The sequence below is a fragment of the Lampetra fluviatilis genome, chromosome 40 (genome assembly GCF_964198595.1).
Source record: "Lampetra fluviatilis chromosome 40, kcLamFluv1.1, whole genome shotgun sequence".
Classification (NCBI taxonomy): Eukaryota; Metazoa; Chordata; class Hyperoartia; order Petromyzontiformes; family Petromyzontidae; genus Lampetra; species Lampetra fluviatilis.
This window is the reverse complement of record NC_136314.1, coordinates 7,421,939-7,436,184: the sequence shown is the minus strand read 5'-3', so window position 1 is coordinate 7,436,184 and position 14,246 is coordinate 7,421,939. Positions and strand designations below refer to the sequence as shown.

Sequence of the window (14,246 nt, the reverse complement as noted above, 5' to 3'; positions counted from 1 at the left end):
TTTTTCCGCTAACAGATTTTGAGTTGTGGGGAGATGGCAGAAGTTTTCCTTCTTAACTTGTTTGATGAGGAGGCCTAATTTTACTTCAAATGCTTTGACATGTGATTGCATATCACAGATGAGCTTCCCCTTTCCTTGAAGTTGCACATTGAAACTGTTGAGTAGATCTGTTACATCTGTCAGAAAGGCAAGGTGCCATTTCCATTCTGCATCATTGAGCTCTGGTACTTCTTTGTTTTTTGAAAGCAGAAAAGCTGTAATCTGTGGAAGTAAGTCATAGAAACGTTTCAAAACTCTCCCTCGACTCAGCCAACGGACTTCTGTGTGGTACAGAACATCTTCATAGTCAACATTTAGTTCAGACAGAAATTCCTGAAATTGTCTGTGGTTTAGTGCATGAGCTCTAATGAAGTTAACACAAGATACCACAATTTTCATAACAGAGTCCCACTTCAGTGATTTACTACACAGCGCTTGTTGGTGGATGAGGCAGTGTATGGCTATTGGATGAGAATGGTTATGTTTGTCCATCTCTTGGTTAATGCGAGCAATTACTCCTTTCTTAGACCCCACCATGCTAGGAGCACCATCAGTTGTCACACTGGCTAGTTTAGCCCAGTTCAGCTCCAAACCATTCAGTTTGGCAAACTTTTTCATAGATATCCTCTCCTGTAGTTGTTCCTTTGATGCTTTGCAGTGCAGCAAGCTCTTCTGTGACTTCGAAATAGTCATTCGTCCCACGAATAAAAATTAGAAATTGTGCAGAATCACGAACATCATTGCTTTCGTCGAGTGCCAAGGAAAAATAGGAAAGTTTTTTTGTGGAGTTTTGCAAATGCTGATGCAAATTGTTCAATCCTCCGTGTAATTGTAGGTCCTGAAAGACTCACTGTACTAAATAAATCGGCATTCTTTAACAAATTTTCCCTCCACGAATGGTCTGCCAGTGCACGCTATTAGCTTGGCAACTTGAAAACTTGCTCGCAGTGATGAAATATTTAGCTGCTTCTGCTTCACAAAAGTATTTTGCTGAGTTGTTAATGTATTTTTCAGTTTTCATATTTTATCTTTTCTCACTTCTCCGACCAAACAATCATATTTATCTTTATGTTGAGTTTTATAGTGTCCACGTAAATTGTATTCTTTGAACACAGACACTATATTCTGGCATATCAGACACACAGCTCTTTCCTTGTACTGCATGAAAAAGTAATAAGTCCACTGTTCTTTGAATATCTTACACTCCGAGTCAAATTTTCTCTTTCTTGACATCATTGTTTCCTAGGGAGTCAAAATTGCTATTAGTAAAATACCAATATATATACAGCGCTACAAAAACAATATACCAGCAATAACTTTGCCCACACAGAGACATACAGACTGCACTGCCCATCAATGCAGTCTGATTGGGGGAACTCCGCTTTTACCCCAGGCTCACACTGGTGCGGGTGGTGCCATTAAAAAGTTAATTACACCTGCAGTTTTGTTCACAGATCGCAGTACATCCCCAGCACACAGGAATATCACTGGGAGTGGAGCCGAGGGGCAAGTGAGGGAGCTGAGGGAGGGAGAGCCAGTCAAGCGCAGCCAGGGGAGGGCTGGCAGCCTTAGGCCTGGGGGGCAATTCCAGTCAATTGGCCCATTGAACCATTCACCAGCGCAGCCCAATGAGTGCCCACCGCCGCAGCTCAATCAGTGCTCACCAGCGCAGCCAAATCAGTGCTCGCCACCGCAGCCCAATCAGTGCCCACCACCGCAGCCCAATGAGTGCTCACCAGCGCAGCCCAATTAGTGCTCACCAGCGCAGCCCAATTAGTGCTCACAAGCGCAGCCCAATTAGTGACCATGGGCCGGATAAATGTCCTCGGCGGGCCGCATGTGGCCCGCGGGCCGTAGTTTGAGGACCCCTGCCTTAAAGGATACGTTAATAAGAGCCGCCTTTTCACGCAATGTCCCTTCGTAGCAGATGCATGGAGAGCAGCCAGAATGGTATGTGCCAGAGGTCGCAACCGGGTACCCAATACCCGTACCCTACCCGATACCTGGCTACCCGTACCCGGCCGGGTACGGGTACCCGTTTGCGACCCTGGTGCGGCCGGGTACGGGTACGGGTGGGCTGTGAGTCACTGGTGAGTAACCGTTTGTCACTCATTTCCCAACGTTTTGTCTCTTCTCACAATTCAAGTTCCTAGAATCAACCCACCCACGCCTGCAACATGGCTTCATCCCAGAGGTCGCAATCGGGTACCCGATACCCGTACGCTACCCAAAACCCGGCCGGGTACGGGTAGCCGGGTATCGGGTAGGGTACGGGTACCCGTTTTCGACCCTGGTGCGGCCGGGTACGGGTAAAGAATCAAAACCCGTTTGCGACCTCTGGTATGTGCTCCCTGTGTGCTCTGAAGAAAGGCCATTGCCAAAAACGCCATACTTTTATATACTAAGCCTTTTTGAGGCCACGGTGTCATCGACGAATGTGTTGAGATTTGCGTTGAGTGTGCTCGTGCATCAATGCCAGCGCAGCAGCATCACCAAATGAGATGTACAGTGACGGTGCTGCACAGGGTGCGTTCGGGACAGCTGTGAGACACTGATGGATCGTGCCATGTCGAAACCTCTTTGTGGGGGTGCTGTGTGTAGGGCGTGGATCAGGTTGCGGCTTTCCTTGGCAATGATGGAGGTGCTGCTATTGTCACAGAGGCAGTGGCGCTCAAATCCCAAGTGCAAGGGGTTTGTTGAGATGAGGTGGATAACCATGAGAAACCATGAAACAGGCATTGGGGAAAACTAGAAAGAGATTCATGTCTTCCTGCCTATGCAATTTACATAAATATGATTATGTACGTATGTATCAGCAGTGTATATAGTGTGTGTGTGTGCATCTGCCAGTCATCAATCAACCCATAATGCCGAGATCTGTCCCATAACCTGCTGCCTGTGGACATTCCACACATCACGTGACGGCCTTATTGTGTACCTAGCCTGGCACAAGTGCTATGGCGACATCACCGTGCTCGTGCGTGTGAGAAGTGGAGAGTGGTGAAGCAACAGTGCGCGCTGTGCCACAATGCCAGCTACTTGGGATTGATTCTCGGCCAACATCGGTGGCAAGTTCAAGTTTATTTATTAGGTATAGCCCTGTGAGCCATTCGGCTCTTGAATCGGGTGCAACCGCAACAAACAAAAAACTAAAACATGAACAAAAAGACATCTTAAAGTGAATATGTGACCGAGTGCAAACAGAAAATCCAAGAAAAGACAGCAAAATATTGCAGAAAAAACACCGTACACCAACGCTGTGTGCAAAAATCCCAGTGGGATGCAAGTCAAACAACCAACAACAACCACAAGACAACTTAGATTAAGGCCATCAGTCTAACTCTGTACTACAACAAACAAACATGGCTAAACCAATACACTTTTCGAAATCACCAAAATAAAGCCATGAAACAGTGATCATAGGAACTGTGACGGAATTTTCACAAGAGCCTCCCCTAGGCAGCCTCAGCATAAATTGAGTACCTGGTGCCATCTGGGAGCATCGGCATAAGCATGAAAGTTTGGCTTCAATAGCCACCGCTGCCCATCACGCTCTTGCGCTGGCCTTGGTAAGTGTTTCATTCGCAGCCATTGCCTTCACAAATTACAAGGCTACATTGTCTTTGTATATGTAAGTCTTCGATGACTGTCAACATAAACTAGTGTTACTTTCTGTAAAGTTACAGCAAAGTGGGTTCACGCTGCTTAAGCAATGTTTGTAGTGTGAGTTGTGGTACATGCGGCAATTGTGTACTTTATCACCGTTATGCTGCTGCTGCAGTTTTCAGGACCTGGGCTGCGTAACATGGAGTTCTTATTTAAATCCTTTATATTAAGTGCACTTGCTTGCTTGCTTGCGCACTTATGACCGTGCAAATCTTTCTGTCGTTTTTTAACCCACTTCCCGTGATCCAATCGAGCTGACATTTTCCACACAGACTCCTTGTGCGTGACAATTAATTTTCGTGATATTTTTTTTCCAAAATTTTGCACTTTTTAGGAAAAAAAAATTACATTTAATTACCAATTCCTTAATGGTGCCAGGCAATCATCTGACCCATAGGTGGCAGCCATCTCAAGCCAGAGGACGAGAGGACTCTAGCCGCCACGCATATAAAGGATTTATAGTGAAAAACTTTGTTTTTACGGGTTAATTTTTATTTAATGAACCTGAAATTATTTGAGAATAATAACACCGTGGGCTGCCGTCGGCTGTCTGCCGGTGAGCCCTGATTTAAAATGTCTCTAAGCCGGACTCGGCGAAGCCAGAATTCGGGCTATTCTGGGAAGGCTCCTAAAATCGACAAAGGTGTAGCAGGCGGAACACTCTTCACTTGTTTATTTGTGTATTATTTCATCTTGAGAGAGAGCATCTCGCTTGCGATGGTTGTCCAGGGTATTGTTTGAAGCACGGAAAACGTGACGATAGGTATACACACATACAAAGACAAAGATCCCTATTATAGCCTTAGACTGTTGGGGCTAGTGCTGTTTTCGTGCACCAATTTAGGCCAGCATGGCACACGAGGGAGTGGGTGGCCAGCATCACATCCGGCTGCCTTTGTCTCCCTAGTGGCAGTTTACACATTACACCATGTACTCAATTTACGGGCAGTCCAGACTGGTTCAGATAATCATCACTGGTGTTGGCCGTGCGCAGGAATCGAACTCGAGTTGACTTTCACACCCTCACAATAAACACACACACCTTTGTTTTCCCTCTATGAAAACATGGCAGTGAAGGAATAGGAACCGTTCTTCTTCCAAAGTACCCGTTAGGCACGTGTTTGGTGTCGGGAGAGGTGCCTGTGTGACGTACCGGAACATTTCCACCACCGTATGTACACATACACACACACACGACGACATTATTTTAATAATTTGTTTATTCCTCTATAAGGGCCTGAGCCCATTTCACCAGTGCTAATGTCTGCTGCCCTCGGGAAGGCGATTTGAGGTCAAGACTGAAACCCAGCCTGGGCGCTGGCCACGTCTAAAGTGAGCAGCGGCACCGCACGGTGCCACGGGGTGTAAATCCGGCCCCGCTCGGGCTCGCGTGCCAAACGGTAACAACACCTCCCCTCTTTGGCCGCTAAACAGAATTCCCGAGACGGTGACCAGCTCTTCGATTAGTCAACAATCGAGTTTGTCTGATGGATCGATCTTCCTTATTTAGCCTGTCCACTGACAACGTATTGTCTCTTCACAAGAGAAAAAGCACCTACCCCACCCACCTGCACGCAGGTGCAGGTGGGTGGGGTAGGTTTGCTATACCTGTCCATACGGAGGAGTTTGTGGACTCTCTGCAGAACATGCGTAGTTTTCCCTGGCTGCCCTCCCAAACTTTCCATAGCCAAACCCTGCCGGAAGAAATAGCCGTGGGCGCTGAGTGAGGCCCTGCCGGGTAGAGATTTCATCTTGGTATTCCTGCACCGTTGTCGTAGCCTCACCAGTACTCACCCGCTGCTTGGGGTCTACTCCATCCATCACCCACCAAGGATCACAACAAAATCACTACCACATCACTCCACATCCACAGTGGTTGCCCTTGGCATAAACTGGTCTCTGCCATGGAAATGTGGAGTTGAGTACCAGCCGGTTGTGTGAGCAGAGAGACAATTTTACTTGTTTATATTACGAGGTCAAGAAGTCAGAAGCATCCGACTCAAGCTTAGAGTAATGCTCATCTCAGTTTTGCATCCCTGAACATCCGGTGGAAATTCCACAGTCCTATGTCGGGAACCAGTCTCGATATTGATGAATACAATTAATGAGTCCAATGACTAGATGTCACGAGGTTTGTTAATTTGCCAGAACACGCATTGACATTTCACTTATAGAGACGAGCACAATCTTGCAAGAGGGATTGTAGCGTCGCCGGTGCATGGATGAGTAATGGATTTGTCCTGTAGTCTTATCAACTGGATGGATTGCCAATCGGCGTAAATGACTTGGAGTTCCGCTCCGAGGCTGCTGTGTGCTCGTGACACGGCTCCATCCTCGCCACCATACGGTTACTATTCGCCTTCTCTACCCAGGGAAGCCGAACTGGCGGGTCTCGGGGATTTTCATCACGTGGGCCCTGCCAAGTTTTTGCAGCAAGAGGCGATGTTGCTCGATGAGTGATTTGCACGTCGTAGTTCGGCATTGGGATGTTTTGGCCAACACCACTTGCACCCGGAGGAAGCCCATGCAGAATGGGGGGGAAAGATAAAACTCCGCTAATGAGAGGTGCCCGAGTCAGGAATCGAACCTAGGCGGTCCTGGCTGTGAGGTCACAAGTGTTTCCATTGAGCTTCCCCCCCATGCCGGCAACAGTACTTAGGAGATATATTTTTAGAATTGTGTAATTGCGGTCGACTCCATGTAACTGCACACCACGCAGCTGCATAGTCTACTTAGGTCACATCAGGCTAATAATCATAATAATAATAAAAAATGAATTGCCTTGATGTGCCCAGGGAAGCCTCACTGAGTCCGAAGACTCTTTTCAGCAGGATCCTGCATGCATTGCGAGTTTTTCGGCACTTCAGTTTCGTGTGTGGTGCAGAGTGGCACAGTGGTAACACTCGTGCCACACAGCAATAAGGGCCTGGGTTCAATTCTCGACTTGGGTACCTGTGTCTGATTTGTATATTCTCTCCCTCTTATGCTTGTGTTTTCTCTGGCTTCTCCGGTTTTCTCCCATAGCCAAAAACGAATACAGTGTAATCGGTATTGGCCTTTCACGCAAACGCTGAGCAACAACGAGCTCACGCACTGCATAACGCCTTTGGCAGCACCGCTGCAGGTCGGGGCACCGTGCTATTGACCAAGTTCTGTCGGCACAGTGCCAGAGGGCGCGCTGAGAGCACGCGGGCTGGGCGCTCTACGGAGTTGGAACGTTGCGAGCTCCTGACAGGGGGCCAACTCGGCCTATCTTATCGTCATTGAAATGAGCCAACGGTGGATGTCCTTTTGAATCCCTGTCTCCCACCAGAGGAATGTGGAATTGTCATCGCGGACTTGGGGTCAGAACTGGGGATGCGCACGGCTCTGCCGCGTTTTCGCACACGTGCGTACAATCGGGAGCACGTGACGGTCCTGGAAAGATGGTGGGAGCCCGTGGAGGGGAAAGTCGTTGGTTTTTGACCTTGACTTTCGTGTTATTGAAACCGCGCTGAAACCGTCCAACTCTCTGCGCTTGAGAACCCAGATCGATGTCGTTCGAGTGGCCGTTCGGAAATTGAAGTTCAGGTCTTCGTGGTGCTGGCTTACTGGCTCTGGCACCGGGCATCAGCCTTGGCCCCGCGCTCAAGCGAGCGAGCGTCGGAGAGACTCAAGCCTTTGCGGTGCTTCCCTGGCGTTGGTACGCGACGCGCACACAGACGGGCAGCGTCGCGTTGCGTTACCGTGGAGAGGCTCCTCGCGTGAGCCGCTGACGAGGCTGCGTGGTTCTTCTTGGTTCTTTCGGTAAAGTCACGTAGAATGTAAATAATAAAATAATAAAAATAAAACATTATAAAATAATTCTCACGGCGTTTCGGCCACAACGCAAGCAGCCGTCCTCAGGTGAAGACCAGGTCTGTCGGGGAGACAGCGACAGACCTGGTCTTCACCTGAGGACGGCTGCTTGCGTTGTGGCCGAAACGTCGTGAGAATTATTTTATAATGTTTTATTTTTATTATTTTATTATTTCCATTCTACGTGACTTTACCGAAAGAACCAAGAAGATGAATCCCTGCAGTCACGAAAGCTTTAAATCGAAATTTGAGTCAGCCAGGAACCAGGCACTGTAAAGTGGCTGCGTTATAGGGTGTGAAGGTAAAAGCCGGAAAAACATTTGTTCCAGCGCCCGGTCACCCTCTACCATCGAGCAGTGGATTGACAAAAGAGCTGTTCCGGTACCTAAGCACCATCAATCCGAGACAGTGTGGCACTTTAACTCTCATGGACCATACTCTTTGGTTCTTTCGGTAAAGTCACGTAGGTATAAAATAAAATAAAACAAATCACGACGTTTCGATCGCAACACAAGCGATCGAAACGTCGTGATTTGTTTTATTTTATTTATAACTACGTGAATTTACCGAAAGAACCAAAGAGTATTGAGGGCAGCACTTTCCCATCTGCTTTACCACCCGGAGCAATGATCCTCACGTGACAGTTAACATCTGATATTTGAAATTCTCACAGCTGGGATTTAGGTGTGTTTTTTAGTGACCACCATCGACTCTCTACACTGTGCGGAGCTCAAGCGTAAACTACGGACAGCTGAACCGCGAGTTCCAACCCAGGATCCCGGTGGTGCCGGCCTGACGCTCTGACCTCCGTGCCACCGGGCCTCCTCCGTGCGAGTCGGATATCCGCTGGAGAAGCCGGCACGCGTGGCGGTGTCGCACGCGGATGCCGTGGGGACGCCGTGGGGACGCCCTAAGGAAAGGGTTCCCGCACATTTGTTCACGCGCTCCACGGGTTTTTGCATTCCGCAGCAAATCCGAACGGCGCGGCTCCACGCGGGCGATCGTGCCGCCATGTCGCCGCTGGCGGCCGCCGGCCAGGCGTGCCCCCCGCCGGACGGGGGCTGGGGCTGGGCCGTGGTCGTGGGGGCCTTCATCTCCATCGGCTTCTCGTACGCCTTCCCCAAGGCGATCACCGTCTTCTTCAGCGAGATCCAGGAGATCTTCCAGACGACGTACAGCGAGATCGCGTGGATCTCCTCCATCATGCTGGCCATCATGTACGCGGGCGGTGAGTGCACGCGGTGCGAGGCCCCGGCGGCACGCTTCACCCGGGGGTTCTGCTGCCGGCGTGCACGGAGTCTACAGGGGCAGGCGCCACTCGGATCGAGCCAGTGTCCAATCACTCGCTGGAGCAGGGAGACACTTTGACTTTACGCTTGAGCCGTAGAAGCCAAATGAGACGTTACGTTACTTCTAATACCTCGAACGATGTCATCCGGAATCGGCCTACGATTACTGTTCAAAGCTGGCGCTCCGAGCGCCGGCGGTAGTTGATCGCGCGCTGACGGGATGATGTGCGTGCGTGTGTGGCACCGTAGGCCCGGTGAGCAGCATTCTGGTGAACCGCTACGGCAGCCGGCCTGTGGTGGTGGCGGGCGGGGTGCTGGCCGGCACTGGCATGGTGCTCGCCTCGTTCTGCACCTCCATCCTGCAGCTCTACTTCTGCATCGGGGTCATCGGGGGTGAGTGGGCTGGGCGAGGAGCCCCCACACGGGGGTCACGGGGGGTCATGGCTAGAGACGGCCGTTGTGCCGAGGGGATAACCAAGGACACAGCGGGTCCCGCTCCCCGGATCGGTTCACAGTGTGGGGGCTTTTTGTTATCCGTTACAATCAAATTTTAGTTTGCAAATAAACCCCAGGATTTGACTCTGCACAAAGAGTAAATTTGCATTGACTTCTGAACGTTGGCGCGAACACATCCCTGTAACATCCTACCGAGACATACACACACACACGAAGAGCAGCACGGTGCCATAATGAGATTAGCACTGCGTCGCACGTCCTGTTTAACCGCGCATCGTGATTGCTGTGCTCTTCACAGTCGTGAGTGGTGCTGGAGACATGTGGGAAGGGATGTGGTGTCAGTGGCTCGCGTTTCTGTGGGGAGAGAGACAGCCATGCATACTAATCCAGGCAGCAGCAGTCTCCTATTCCGTGAAACATGGAGCCTTAATGTGTGTCGGGGGTGGGCACAGCGCCACAGTTAACATCGGTGGCGAATTATATTTAAACTTGTTTTGGCTCTCACTTCACCAGCCCGTGCTGTCCAGTGGCAAATCATCGTCACGCATCGCCCTTGACCAACACAGCAGTGGAATTATAAAATACTATAAATATATTGGCATTTACATTTGAAACAAAGTTTTCCATAAAATGTATCAAGTTGCCGGGTTATGTCACTTTTGCACGTACCGAACGGGGAATCATATTTTGGTGTTTTATGCACCTTCGAGTCACGTAACCTTTTAACGTCAATGCTGTTGACACTGGTATAGGTTGGCATGTATGTGTGTGTATGCGCCTGAGGGTCCATGTGTGCATCTGCGTGTGTATGGGGAGCAGTAGTGTAACGGTTAGCGTGCTGCGCTATGAACCCAGAAACCCGAGTTCGATTCCCGGTCACGGCGAACACCAGTGATGATTATATGAAGCAGTACTGGGTCTGCCTTAATTCGAGTCAGCCTCAAATGAGTACCTGGTGCGGTGTGTAAACATAACCACTGGGGAGACAAAGGCGGGCGAGCGTGATACTGGTCACTCGACCCCTCGTGCTGTGCCGGTCCTCATATGTGTTCACCAACTGCACTTGCCCCAACAGTCTGTTAAGGCTATATGTGGGATCTCTGTCTGTGTGTGTGCTTGAGGTGCATGTGTGGTCAGCTCACTGTGCTACGAGTCGGTGGTGAGTTTTATCTACCAGTCCTGGGCATCCTCACTAGGTTGACTCAGCCTTAAATGAGCGTTGGTATTAGCCCCCAGAGTCTCGCAGTCACCTCCGATTCCCCGGCCGTTGTTGCTGTGGTGGTCGTCGTCCTTTTGCGTGCACGCGAGCGCAGGCTTCGGCCTCGCCATGAACCTGCAGCCGGCGCTCACCATCATCGGCAAGTACTTCTACAAGAAGCGGCCGATCGCCAACGGACTGGCGATGGCCGGGAGCCCCGTGATGCTCAGCACCCTCGCGCCCCTCAACCAGCTGCTGCTCAACAACTTCGGCTGGAGGGGCAGCTTCATGATCCTGGGGGGGCTGCTACTCAACTGCTGCGTGGCCGGCGCCCTCATGCGCCCCGTGAAGCCGCCGCCATCCGCGCCGGCGGCGCTGACCGCGACGGAGTCCGCGACGGAAGTGGCCGCGGAGAACGCCACGACGCCGCCGCCGCCCGTGCCCGCTGACACGGCGAACCCGCAGGCCGTGAGCCTGCTGTCCGGACAGCCGGCAAAGCCCAAGGTGACCTCTCGGGCCACCCGCACTCCGGCCGTGCCTTTGTTTTCCCCGTTTTGCCTGCTCCCGCCAGCCTCTCCCCTTCACCTGTGCCCTACCATTTAATGCCAGCTCGGTTGATTTGAAGCTTTCGTGACTGCAGGAATTACTCTTTGGTTCTTTCGGTAAAGTCACGTAGAAAGACAATAAATTAAATAATAGAATGTGACGTTTCGATTGCAACACAAGCAGTCGTCATCAGGTAGAACTAAATTTGAGAGAGACAAAACACAGACACGGAGATACACAGACAGACACAAGCAGATAGAGACAACACAGAGATACACAGAGAGAGACACACAACATAGACACACAGAGACCCAATGCCTCTGTGTCATGGCCTTCAATAGAGAGAGGGGAGCAGAGAGAGAGGTGGGTCTGCTGGAGCAGAGAAATTAGCATGTCAATGAGAGAGCTGTGTGGAAATCCACCCCGCAGTGGCCGGGGGAGAGACCAGCAAGTCTGGTAAAAAAAAATGTTTAGAGAGAGTTGTGTGGAAATCCACCCCGAAGCGGCTAGGGTAGAGAAAGAGCGAATGGACCTATGAGAGCCTGGTAAATTTTAGGGAGAAAAATAGGCAGTTTGAGAAAGAAAGAAAATTCTCAAATTTTGTTCTACCTGATGAAACATCATATTCTATTCATTTATTTTCTTTCTACGTGACTTTACCGAAAGAACCAAAGAATAGCCATCTCGGTGTCGAGGTGCGTTAATTCACCGGTTAAAATTCATCCTTATGATAGTGCGTGCGTCCAGTCGTTTCTTGTTAGAATACAGCAGAAATGCATCGACCAGCATTGCAATCTGCAGTGTAAAACATTGACTCGGACACAACGCCGTTAGGTGTTCATAGCAAGCATTGACGAGCAGTGTTGCGATTGAGCCTGGGTTGGATAGGGAGGCCACGGAGGGATCTGCAGATGGGATAATGGGGGGCGTGATCTCGTTGGCTCATGCGCGTGGCTATGATCCTTTTTGCGTCACCCAAGGAGGGATTCCTGCAGCGCTTCAAGGAGCTGCTCGACCTGTCGCTCTTCAAGCACCGCGGCTTCCTCATCTACCTCTCGGGAAACGTCGTCATGTTCCTCGGGTTCTTCTCGCCCATCGTGTTCCTGGCGCCGTACGCTCGCCACATGGGCATCGAGAAGTACTCGGCCGCGTTCCTGCTCACCATCCTGGCCATCGTGGACATGGTGTGCCGCCCCACCTGTGGCCTCATTGCCAACTCGCGCTGGATTCGGCCAAGGGTGAGGGCACACGGGCACGCGGGCACGCGGGCACGCGGGCACGCGGGCACACGGGAGAGAAGCAAACGTGAAGTGGTTTGAGTCTAGTGGAGTGGTCTCAACCCGAGTTGGTCTCAACTCGAACTTGACTCCGTGAGTCGGGTCGGCCGTGCTCACGTACTCTGTGCTGCAGATGAAGACTTTCCCAGGAATGTTTGCGGTTCAAATGTCGAGAGAAAATTACTGACGAAATTTTATGTAGAAATTATACTGTACACTGCCTCAACATCTATGCTCCCCACCTTCACAAATCCACACTGATCATTGTGGTGAAGTATAGTCAAAATACACCCCCGACCCACGCGGTGTGGGGAGGCCCTCATCCAACAGTGGATTGACCACGGCTGATGACGACGACTCAAGTGAGCGGCGGGAGTTGTTAGTCTACATCTGCTGACAGGAGCCAGCGGTGGAAATTCCACGGTGTTAGGACGGGGGACCCAGCGCTACGCATGGTACGCATTCCAACGCCCGCGTTACAGACGCCCGCGCATAGGGGGCGCGAGACACGCGGCTCGCACAGCGTTGCGGCCCCAGGGAGCCGAGCTGTGCGTGTGTCAGAGGTCGAAAACGGGTTTTGATTCCTTACCCGTACCCGTACCCGGCCGCACCAGGGTCGCAAATGGGTACCCGTACCCGGCCGGCCGGGTACGGGTACCCGTTCCCTACCCGTACCCTACCCGGAATGAGTGACAAATGGTGACTCACCGGTGACTCACGGCCTACCCGTACCCATACCCGGCCGCACCAGGGTCGCAAACGGGTACCCGTACCTGGCCGGGTACGGGTAGCCGGGTATCGGGTAGGGTACGGGTATCGGGTACCCGGTTGCGACCTCTGGCGTGTGCATCGTACAATAAGCCGCCAACTCTACGACCGTTCCCCCCACGCCCCCCCCCCCCCCCACGCTCTACGCCCGCAGATCCAGTACTTCTTCAGCTTCGCGGTGATCTTCAACGGCGTGTGCCACGTGCTGTGCCCGCTGGCGAGCGACTACGGTGGGCTGGTGGCGTACTCGGTGTTCTTCGGCATGGCGTTCGGCATGGTGAGCTCCGTGCTCTTCGAGACGCTCATGGACCTGGTGGGGGCGCAGCGCTTCTCCAGCGCCGTGGGCCTCGTCACCATCGTCGAGTGCTGCCCCGTGCTGCTCGGTCCGCCTATCGGAGGTGCCCCCTCGCTCACCCCCTCTCTCACGCACACACGCACGCGCACGCACGCGCAAACACGCAAACACGCGCGCACACATTTATTGTGTTTAGTTTGTTCTCCTTCTCCCGCATCTCCGGTTATAACGGTTGGCTACGTACGGTCCGAAAGAAGTTCAGCATACAGTACATACAAACAGTGCCCCTTCACTCCCAGGTGCACACACGTACGCACACACACGCACACACGCACACGCGCGCATGGATGCTCCTGTCTATAGACCTGGAAACAATTGTCCCGGGTCTGGGTGGACTGCACCTCCTCTTGAATGGAGTTGGAATCCATACTTTTGGGTTCTTTTGGTAAAGTCACGTAGGTATAAAATGAAATAAAATAAATCACGACGTTTCGGGCGCAACACAAGCGTCCGTCTTGTGTTGCGCCCGAAGCGTCGTGATTTATTTTATTTTCTACCTACGTGACTTTACCGAAAGAACCAAAGAGTATGGATTCCTGCAGTCACGAAAGTTTCAAATCAAGATTGAGTTAGAATCTGACACGGGTAGTGACAGCGAGCAGCACTCAACCAGCTCAGGAGTCGGGGGCCAGGGCCAAAAACGATAGCCCCCCCCCCACCCTCCCAGACGAAGGGCAAGCAACCTGAGGATACAGGGAGACTCTTGAGGAGGAACCACCCTGGACAAAACGTTAACGAGGGAGGAGGGGGGATGCTCCTCATTGGCCATCCATTCGGGATCTCGTCAGTGGGGATGTCAAGAGGTTTATCTTATC

The 14,246-nt window shown here is 51.5% G+C and overlaps 1 protein-coding gene across 1 annotated transcript in view; it reads left to right on the top strand.

Annotated features, from left to right (window-relative positions):
* The window catches only part of LOC144946185 (monocarboxylate transporter 2-like), a 30,007-nt gene that overhangs the window by 10,738 nt on the left and 5,023 nt on the right, over nt 1-14,246 (top strand). Inside the window, exons 2-6 of the mRNA XM_078875012.1 lie at nt 8,512-8,770; nt 9,081-9,224; nt 10,601-10,989; nt 12,012-12,269; nt 13,231-13,474. Of these exons, the coding sequence (XP_078731138.1) occupies nt 8,554-8,770; nt 9,081-9,224; nt 10,601-10,989; nt 12,012-12,269; nt 13,231-13,474 (1,252 nt within the window). The 5' untranslated portion in view covers nt 8,512-8,553. The remainder of the gene's footprint in view (nt 1-8,511; nt 8,771-9,080; nt 9,225-10,600; nt 10,990-12,011; nt 12,270-13,230; nt 13,475-14,246) is intronic.